The sequence below is a fragment of the Centruroides sculpturatus genome, unplaced genomic scaffold (assembly GCF_000671375.1).
Source record: "Centruroides sculpturatus isolate CEXI.00-Female unplaced genomic scaffold, Cexi_2.0 scaffold19, whole genome shotgun sequence".
Lineage (NCBI taxonomy): Eukaryota > Metazoa > Arthropoda > Arachnida > Scorpiones > Buthidae > Centruroides > Centruroides sculpturatus.
In genome coordinates, this window is record NW_019386694.1 from 1,182,880 (window position 1) to 1,194,278 (window position 11,399).

At 26.0% G+C, this 11,399-nt stretch overlaps 1 protein-coding gene across 1 annotated transcript in view; it reads right to left on the bottom strand.

The window, feature by feature from the left end:
* Positions 1–11,399, bottom strand: part of LOC111615596 (calcium-binding mitochondrial carrier protein Aralar1-like) — a 116,479-nt gene that overhangs the window by 30,582 nt on the left and 74,498 nt on the right. Inside the window, exons 14-16 of the mRNA XM_023357002.1 lie at positions 6,284–6,492; positions 5,235–5,323; positions 124–401 (exon numbers count right to left, since the gene is read on the bottom strand). Of these exons, the coding sequence (XP_023212770.1) occupies positions 124–401; positions 5,235–5,323; positions 6,284–6,492 (576 nt within the window). The remainder of the gene's footprint in view (positions 1–123; positions 402–5,234; positions 5,324–6,283; positions 6,493–11,399) is intronic.

Genomic DNA, 11,399 nt, shown 5'->3' on the forward strand with positions numbered 1-11,399 from the left:
TTATATATGAAGGAATATTAGAGTCATATCAAATTGTTACATCTATAGAGCATGGTTTTTTATAGGGTTTAAATTCTAAGTTGTTTTTGTTCCTTTTTATTGTAAAATCTAAATAGTTTATACTTTTATTGGCTTTATTCTCTTCTTCTACAGTAAACTGTATTTCTTTGTTTATGCTGTTTATGGTTACTTCTATATTGTTGATTGTAGTTTCACTTTCATTGTATATTATTAAAACATCATCAACGTAGTGCCTATAAAATTGTATCTCTTGCATTTTGTTTATTTTCTCATCTATGTCGATCATCACTATCTCTGCCAATTTTGGTCCTACTACAGAACCCATACTAATCCCATCATTTTGAGTATAGTGTCCACCTTCCATTTCAAAATAGTTACTGCTATACAAAAAGTTTATTAAGTCTATTATTTCTTGTTCTACATTAATTTTTTTTTAGTTTTTTATCTACAATATCCCATACCATTGAAGGGTACATATTAGTAATGTCCAAACTTGCTATTCTATAGGTATCTTTTATTATTATATTTTTAATATCAGTTAAAAATATAATAATGTTTTATTAGATATTTTATGTAATATTTTTAAAAATTGTATCTTTTAGTTGACTGAGGAGGAGCTTTATGCCCAAAACGTGCTGTTGTCATGTATCAACTAAAAAGTGATGGAAATAAAGCCAAGTGTTTATTTATAACTCTCATTTGAGTTCAAAGTCCAGCATAATTCAAGTTATTAAACGTTATAAAATAAATCTGTAAATAGTTTTATAAATTCTTACAAACTACTTACAGATTGAGAAACTTCCTGTGATCTCTAAGGTTAAATATTGAAAATTAAATTTCATTACTATAACATTTCTTATAGCATAAATAATTTTTAAAATAAAATAATTGTTAATAAAAGAAATTTTAAAATCAAGAAGTCCTCATGCTATTAAAAAAAATTCCTATGTATTTTAACTGTTACTAATATCTGAAAACAAATTCTTAAAATAAAATTGTATACTGATAGGAAGTATACATATAATGTTGGAGTTTAATTCAATATATCATACTATAATTAGTGATCTGATGTACAATAATCAATCATTTAACATGCCCTTTGAAATATGTTGATCAATTTTATTTTCTTCTTAATTCTTAAAACTTAGCTTATTCTTATTCATGCCAAAAAATGTTTGCTACTATGACTGCTTTTGTTGCTATCATAATAATTATAATCATTAAATGTATTCATTACTGATAGCTCCTAAAGCAATTATAGACACAAACATTACTAAATATTTAATGGAATAATTGATTATAATCATGAATAAGAAAGTTTCAAGTAAATATGTATTTTTAAAATAATGTTTTGTGTATTTTATGATTTATTTTATCATTAAAAAATAGAAGAAAATTATATCATTGACTAAGATAACAAATTTCTAAATAAGTAAACACTCTCTCTCCATTTTTAGTATGATTTTAACTTTTAGAATCACAGCAATTTTTTTTATATAAGTAAAATTTGTTATTAAAATTATTATTTTAATATTATATTAAATTTTAAAACTACAATATCAAATTACTTTCAATGTTATTTCAGTTTGAGGAAACAAATTTTATTACTTGTAAGTCTTTTCATACAATATTTTGAAATTATATTTTCAAATTATCAATTGAAAATCATTACATCAGTATGCAGTAAAAATAAATAGTATATATTGCCAACTATGAAATTTTTAATATAGTTTATTAATACAAACATTTTTTTACATTTATTTTAATATTTTGAAAAGATTTCTATATCAACTTTTCAGTAATTCCAATTCTCACTCATGATTATAATTTTTAATTTTCATTTATCAAAATTAATTACAAAAATCAAAGAAAATTAGTTTGATCATACCAAAATGCTAAATTTTCTGAAGAACAAGTCAACCCTAAGTATTCATTCTTTTTTAGAAAGAATGAAAAAATAATATAAATGCAGAATTTTATATACAGTAGAGTGTCATTTATCCGAAAGTCGGTTATCCAAAAGAATTCCAGTTGGCAAATTTAAATTTTCGCTAGTGCTGTGGCACTGCAATCTTTGGCTATATCTTGGGCTACTCCAATATTTTTTTTGTTGGTGTGTGTGTTTTAGCTGGCAGCACTGGCACTTTTGTGTGGTGTTTTTCTGAGGACTGTGTGTCGTGCTGAATCGAATGTTTTTGATACTAGATCAACTTCTGAAGTATATTTTTTTTTTCTTTTTATATTTTTCAATATATTTATTTTGTTTGTACAAAATAAAGAAATAATTTTTAACGATACAATAGCCACGATTATTATTTTAAAAAGTTTATGTTAGGCTTAACATTGACAAAAATTCAATGCAAAGCGACACGCAATGGAGAAAAATTTCAACACGGGATAGGTTAATATATTTTTTCGTACATAATCGATTATCCGAAAAATAAGTTATCCGAACAACCCCAGTCCCCAATTGATTCGGATAAACGACGCTCTACTGTAATGTGTAAATTTATTCATCTTTATCCCTATAATAGCTAAGAATTTTTCATAACTTAACAAATTTCTAACTCNACACTAGAGGAGTTATACTTCAACACATCAAACATATTCTCAAATCATTGTTGGCATAAACTGTATATAACATTTATCTATGTACTAAATTATATTATAAAAGTGGATGTTAAAATGAATATATGCTGTAGGTCAAATTTTTCAGCATTAATTACTCTATAAGCATAGAATAAATAAAGACTAGAGACTGCACCTTTCAACTTCTTTATATACTGCCATGGATTCAACCAAGATCTAATATGGCCACATAGTGAGGATATTTCAAATGCATGCAATCAAACAAAATGTTTATTATCCAAATTAATTTTAATAGAAGTTACTTCAGTTAATGAAGCAGTTCTGATAATTGTAAATCTATGAGAATATTCTAGTTTACAGTAAAGCAACATTTAATTTAGCCAAAAATAAATTATTTTGAATATTAGCTCAGATTACAGAACAAACCTTTATAATTTTAAGGATTAAAATTTTGAGATTATATTTATACATTACATTAAAAAATTTATTATTGAATGATTGTAAGGCAAGATTAGCATTAACCTGCAGAATAAGCAAAATTGTAAATTATAAAGCAATGAAAGACAAGATTTACTCACACAGCCAGTATCAACAAAAGTTTGTGTATTCAGACACATTTCTTAAAAAGCAAAATAATATCAACTCATATTGAACAAAAGAAATACACTTGTAATAAAAATTTATAATGAAAAAATATCTCTGAAACTGGAAGAATAAATAAATTATTCAGTACTTTGCTTATAATTGTACTGCAATATACAAGTAATAATCTCACTGAATGGCCATTTTAAATTTTGACCTTGAATCCATGGAAGAAGGTTGTCACACTATTTCTACATAATACTTACTCCAGTATCTTAAGTAGTGTATATTTCAAATGAGATATTCATTTTGGAACTTATTCCAGTGATTATCAGTTCACAAAGAATATGATAGGGTTAATGAACAAAACATACATATATCAAATGTACAATAACATTTCAAAAATTACAAATAACTAAAACAAGTAATAAAATGCAAAAATGCATAATATAAACTAATTATGACATGCAAAAACACAACAAAAACAACTAAACAATTACTACAACAAATACTATAAAAAAAAAACTATTAAATATTCAAAGCAAACAGATCTAAAAAGGCATTATGTAAGAAGATTTAAATTCATTTAAATTTTCTGCAATGTCATTAAATAACAACCAAAACAGCATGCTTGCATGTCCAACTACTTTCATCACAAGATTACAGATCTTATATCATCATCTCAAAGATGACAAACATATCTGAACATATGCAATTCCAGCAGAAATTGCAATGATTTTATACATATAATATCATGCAAATTTCTATTCAAATGAAATTCAATCATTTGGTTTTTAATTAGTTGCAGACAAATTGTCTAATAATGCAGAGTTGCATACTGTAAATGGCATGCATATATAATTATAGCAAAGGTAATAAATTTTATCAAGCATAGATTCTGTTCCCAGTGATTTTTATTTTTTTTTTTTTTAATTCTGAAGAAACTAAAAAACATTTTGTATCCAGTATTATTCCAAAGAAAGTTATTTTTTCAACTCCATAACAAGAAAATTGAAGTATTCCATAGATTCAAGTTTGTTGCAAATTGCTTACAATATAAATAATTAATATTTCAATTCTGAGAAAGGCTAATTTGTTTAATGCTACAATAAAATATAAACAGTAAGATAAATGCTTAACTATATATTGTAATTATTTGGTTTGCATATAGTCCATAGTAGAATAAAAATATTTTAATAAGAATGTTCTTTTGTAAAGATATGAATTTCAAATAATGACTTTAAAGTTCCAAAAGTTTCAAATGCAAATCTGACATTTTAATTTACCAGATTTTTGAAGTTGTGTTTATGAACACTACAAACATTATGAAATCATAATGCAGGGAAAATTATTTGCTGTTATAATGTTATATGTTTAATATTATATTGTAATGTTATATGTTTAAAATGCAAATATAAAGTATTTAATGCCAAAACAAATTGTCAAATTTATATTCTTTTTTAGAATTTTTGGAAACTATAGCAAAACTTATATACAGCATATAATGTATTGCAATTTTATAATTACGTGAAATAAATTATATTAATTATATAATTTCATTAATTATATAGCATTATTTTTCTACATCACTATTAGCTTAGAGCAATTTTTATTTTTATAATCATAAATATTTAAAACACATTCATGAGCTCATATTTAGTTATAAAACGTTTTCCTAATATGTTTATATATTTAAATCATATATTTATTTTATAAAATTTGCACAATTTCTCATACTTAAAACAATCCGATATAAAAATTTGCTTTTAATATTACCTATATTGAAAAAATTTTAATAAACTTATATCACCTGATCTCATACATGAAATTGTATTAATGTTTGAAATGCATTAGAATATAATTTGAGTGATCAGAATTAGATATTTTTGTTTATCAGACATCTAAATATTTATGAATGATGTTAACTATATTTTAACATACAGTATAAGGATTACAGACAGAGAACCCTACTAACCTTAAAGTACCAATGTGACTTGAGTTAGCTATGCACTTAGGTCTCTTCTTAGTAATCAAAGTTAAAGAAACTTACACAACATCCTGCAAATATTTCACCCCAGACAGGTATCTCTCCCTTTGGGCTTCTTAGCTTGTCTCGAACAAAATCATTCACCTATTTATTTAAAAGTTCTTTTATTTAAAATATTTCTGATTTAAATTGTTAAATATAAATGCTGTGTTTCAAAAATTCATAGTGATATAATATATACTTTAAGGGAAAAAATATCAATCAATATTAAATGATATATTTTATACACAGTAATAACAAGATTTAAAACTTATCTTAATTTATCTTTATTTATGATTCAAACTCTTATATTTAGGGTTAAAACCAACTTCTTGTACGAATTAGCCGGCATAGCTAGTTATATAAGAACCAAACGTCTTCCAACACTAGAGGAGTTATACTTCAACACATCAAACAACCTTTCCAGCTCCAGTGATATTTGTTTACACCTCAGCAAACGTTTTCAACCTCATCGAGGTCTTCATCAGGCTACTTTACTTAGGAATTCGAACGCGTTTGGAACGGAACGTATACGATTCCGTTCCAAACGCGTTCGAATTCCTAAGTAAAGTAGCCTGATGAAGACCTCGATGAGGTTGAAAACGTTTGCTGAGGTGTAAACAAATATCACTGGAGCTGGAAAGGTTGTTTGATGTGTTGAAGTATAACTCCTCTAGTGTTGGAAGACGTTTGGCTCTTATATTTATTTTCGAGAGACAAGAAACTTTTTATTTACATTAACATCAAAATTTTTTAAGCAAAAATTAAAGCCTACTAAATATATTTAAGCATTCAGAAAATTTGAATACAATACTATAATAAATTTGATTAATGATTTGATATAATCATCAATAATATGAGTTTGTATGTTACAACAATTCCTCTTGACAATTAAAAACAATATAATTATTAATAAAACCTTTTGCTATCAGGGAGAATAGTTATTTCAGAAATAGCATTCCATATCAATTACATCTAAATTTAAACCAATCTATATTTTCACAATAAAAATTATCATAAGATTTTATTATTGATATTAAAAAATAATGATAAAATGCTACATACTGTCAATTTAATGGCTTTTTCAGGGCAAACTCCCACTAATTGTGGCATCAAACCTCTATATAAACCAAAGATTCCTTCATGACGTATCACTTTTGCAGCACAATCGAAACTGTTTTTATACATTAATTCACCAATATAGGAACCAGAACGCTGATTCTGCATTCGCGTTTTTACAAGATCAATAGGATAAACAACTGTTGCACCAGCAGCTAAAAAAAACACACACGAATTAATTTCATCTTACATAAATTCATTAATAAAATTGAATTTTTATAAAATACATTTTTTAAATTTAAATCTTTGTTAATTTCAATTTCTACCACATTAAGGCCAAGACTCCACTAGTGTAAAAACTCTTGCTGTAAATACTTTTAATCACTTGACCTATTTGCATTTGGATTGCGATGGTGGTCCAGCTCCACTAGCAAAGTTTTTACTACAATGGTACTATCAAAGTTGTGGTTGAATATGTGATATATCAATATAAAAACAGTGATTTTTTTTGTACTATAATTACAAACGTAAAAAATAATATCTTTACTTTCATATATTAATTTTATCATCATATTATTAAAATACTATACTGCACTTATATGCTTAGCTTTTTGTTATATACTCATCTAAATTGAAGTATTTTCCTTTGGCTGTCCATATCGCTTGTTTTAGACTGAATGCCCAAACAAACCATTTTTATAATCAGGATGTTTCTTGTCATATATAAATGGATACTTTCGGATGTTTTCAATAAATCTTCCAAGATCTATTCTAGTTCTTTTCTAAGTAACCATGACATTAAAGCTCATTTCCTGCCAATTTTCACACAATGTCACAATGACACAGACTCTACTGACTTCTTATTGGTTGATGGTACCATTTTACAGACATATTTGTGTCAAAAGTTGAACACTGCTCACCTTGCTTTATGCTAGTTTTACGAATAAAATATCATGGTCATGTGATTAAAAGTATTTACAGTGAGGGTTTTTACACTCATTTTACGCTAATGGAGTCTTAGCCTAAGTTACTTTGACAAGAAAAGTAAAATTATTATTAAAATTAATCTAAAGAAATATTTAACTGGTATATAAAATTCCATACCACTTTGCACAATCAATGAAAATATGATAATGTCTGATCAATTTATTACTATAAAAACTCTTTAAATGTGAAAGGATCAGGATCAAAACAGTAATTCAAATTTTGGTGCAATTTATAAATAATAATGAAAATGATTATTACAGTAACTTTTAAATTAATTGATCTATTTTAATTACTATTTGAATTAATATTCAAATATATGTATAAATGAAATACAGTAGAACCTCGATTATCCGGATTGTTCAAAATAAACAAAAATTTTACGAATTTGCTGATTTGCACTTGGTGAATTATGACATTGTTTATGTGTGTGATGGAACGCATAACTTTTTTGTTTGAACAACGTCTCACCCGGTGGTTGTAAACTCTTAAATATATTTTACGTCATAATAAAAATATAACTTGACATACGTATTTATAAATAATTTATATTCAAATTACATCATTTCTACGACCAAGGGCGGCGTAAGGCATGGACGACGTGGGCCACCGCCTATGCCTCGCGGTCCGAAGGACCTCGCGCCTCGAAGGTTTATGCATTACTTAAAAGCCGTGAANATTTAGGAGCGACGGTGAAAGAAAGATGGCGGCGCCCGCACTATCGATAGTATCGTGTGGAGGAATCTATAATTCTAAAATGAGCTTTTAGAGGCAAAAGAAGGGTGCCAATTGTATAATTTAACCATTAAATGAATTATTTGTTGAAAGAGCCAAGAAAACAATTAGAATGCTCGCGCGGAGGTATAAAAGAACGCACCCTTCATTACATTTTATGTTGTACGAGGGTTTTACCCAATTTCCGAACCGTGTTAGAGTGAACCCGTGCTATAGAAATGCCGTGTTATACGGGGGTTACCTGTAATACACTATTGCTCTTTTAAATGAAATACAGTAGAACCTCGATTATCCGGATTTTTCCTTATCCGGACTACCTTCATCCCCAATTAGTCCAGATAATCAAGGTTCTACTGTACATATTTTTGAAATAATGTATTATTTTTTTGCTATTGACAAATACAAGGAAGTATAAATACAATCTTAAAATATTTTGTATACAATTAAATATTTTTTTTCCTTTTCTTTTCTAGTTTATTTAAATACATATTAATTAACATACAGAGTAACATTATGACATTTCAATACAAATAATAATGTTTATCATAAAATTTTATCACAAAATCATTGCAATTTATCAAAAATATTTTCATAATTCATCAAAAACTTTTAAATTATACTAAAACTAATTAAATGATTTCATTGTTGGATATTTTCCATTATAAGTAGACTACCATTTAATCAACCAGAAAGTATTACTAAAACATCCATACTCATTAATGTACAAAAATGTTGCAGTATAAATAAGACAGTATTTAATTGTAGAAGTCTTATTTGTTATTATACAAATGTTTTCAAAGCCTTTAAGCTTCATCTTTAAAAGTGTTTCAATTCAAAGGTTCCTTGAAAAAAAGTAGAACAGATTCATAATTGAGAATTTGACGCAAAAACAAAAAGATTTATAATAAACAAAATTCTACAGTTAAAGATTGTTTCATTCGTTTTGAGATGTTTGAAGATAAAAATTAAAACAATTTATTTAACTTCAGAAAAATCTAGAAAAATAGAATTCTAAATTAAAATCTGAATTACTAGAGTTCATGGGTCAATTACATCATACAGACATTCCAAATTGAAATATTTCTAGTCATATATTAATTTTAAACAGTAAACAATTATAACAAATGTGGATATTTAAAAAAATTATATATATANAATTATTAAAATATTAGACATAATTATAAAATCTATAAATTACAGAACCAAGACCAAAAAACTATTTTATTTAAAGTGTTTATGTAATCAATTTAATTTATAATCTAAATTGTCAACTTTCAAGATTAATAAAATAAAGATTGTCATATTTTCTTTACTATTTTCAAATATCAAACTATATTCTTTTATTAATAAGATTTATGAAATTATATAAGAATATTATAATATTAAACAACATAGTAAGGTAAAGGCACTAATAATTGCTACATTAAGAAAAAAATATTCTATTTCTGCTAATAACTTAAATATTTACTCTTTATCATTAAAAAACAATTTCAAGCATAATCACTACACAAACTTTCTGTAGTTAACTTAATTTTTTGAAAAAAGTACTTGGCAATTAAAAAAGAAAAACAAACTTTAATTCTTGAATCAATGTCTTTGCACTATATGCTTGACACAGCTAAAACAAAAATCACTACAAGTTGATATATTATTGGACTATCAACAGTTGACATTTAACCATTAATTAATGTAGATAACTGGTATTTGATCCTATCTCCAGTCACAATTATTTTTGGCAATGGAAGTACCTTCATTAATAGTGAATAAGTAATAATACTAATATCAGATTCATTTTGTTTAAGAACAGTTTTTTTTGCCATTGCAGTAATTCATTGTCAAAACTTTGAGATTGTCTTTTGTATCTTCTAAATAATACATATATATTTGTGGAGATTTCTTCCCCAGAAAACATCTTGGAAATGTCAACCATTAGTGCACTTGTCAAGCTTTAGTGCCTTTATCTTATTACCTCATCTCTCTAAATTGACTAAATTCATTAATACATTGTTGAAACTATTTTAAGATATTTTAAGTTAAAAATGTATTACAATAATCAATAAATCTATTATTAAATTAATTGAAGAGTTTCTTCTAAAGTACAGGGTCCTCAAATTAAACCAGCTGACTTCAACAAAAACTATCCATCATAAAGTCTTGAAAGTTTGAGAATGCCTTAATGAGATGATGGGAATTTTTTCATGACTTTCTGATGAATAGTTTTTGCTGTAGCCAGCTGGAAAATGTCAAGTTTAATTTGGGGCACCCTGTACTTTGATTAATTTAACATTAATTTCCATTATAATTAATTCCTATAACACTAATTATTAAATTCTATTTAATTTCTAACATTAATTCTACATTTTAGAGAGATGGACATTTATTTTGAATGTTTCACAAACTTCCTTAATAAAAATTATTAACAATCATTTTCAAACTAAACATACCTAGATTTAATGGATACACATTTATTAAAATCAAATATGTATTCACTTATCCTAAGTATGTTTAGTTTGAAAATGGTTATTAATAATTTTTATTAAGAAAGTTTGTGAAACATTCAGAATAAATGTCCATCTCTCTAAAATTGGTGATGTAATAATTAATGTAAAGTACTATATTTACTTTAAAACAGAAAAAAACTTAAGTTAAATTATTTACAGCTGCTCCCCTACTTACAAACATTCAACTTATGAACAATTTCACCATATGTCTAAAATTTAAATTTCACACCAATTCTGAAGTTCTCTTGCCATTCATGGGATGGCATTGAATTCAGTCTTGGCCAGGAATAAATAATAGATTTTTAATAAATAATTAATGTGGACTTATTTCTATTGCATATCATCATTATTTGTTTTTGCATGAATTCTGTGGTTCCATTGCCAATCATGATGTAGTGTTGAAGTTGGTAACATTGGAAAAATGCCATTTTTTGCTATTGCTTACAATGTCTATAAACTTTTATAATTAGTGCTTTAGAAATGCATCCAAAATGTAATAGTAAATCTATCAGTGGCAATAAATGCAAGAAGTGTAGCTCTATTACCATGGAAACTAAATTTGACATTATAAAACTAAGTGCATTAGGTAAAAAAAAAGCATTTAAAACAAAACGCCTGCTACTAAGCAGTAGCAAACAGGTAAACAAACATAATGTATTCTATTAAGTACCATGATGGATCAAACACTAACAATAATGGTTATTCTCTGTACAAATGTACTTTCTATGCTAGTTTTTGACTTATGAACATTTTGACTTTAGATAAAACCTCAGGAATTTAATCCATTCATAAGCAGGGGAGCACCTGTACTATATTCAAAAAATTAAATTACATATATTCATAAATTACATATAATTTTATTATATATAATTTATAATAAAAGAAATAAACAGTGATGCATA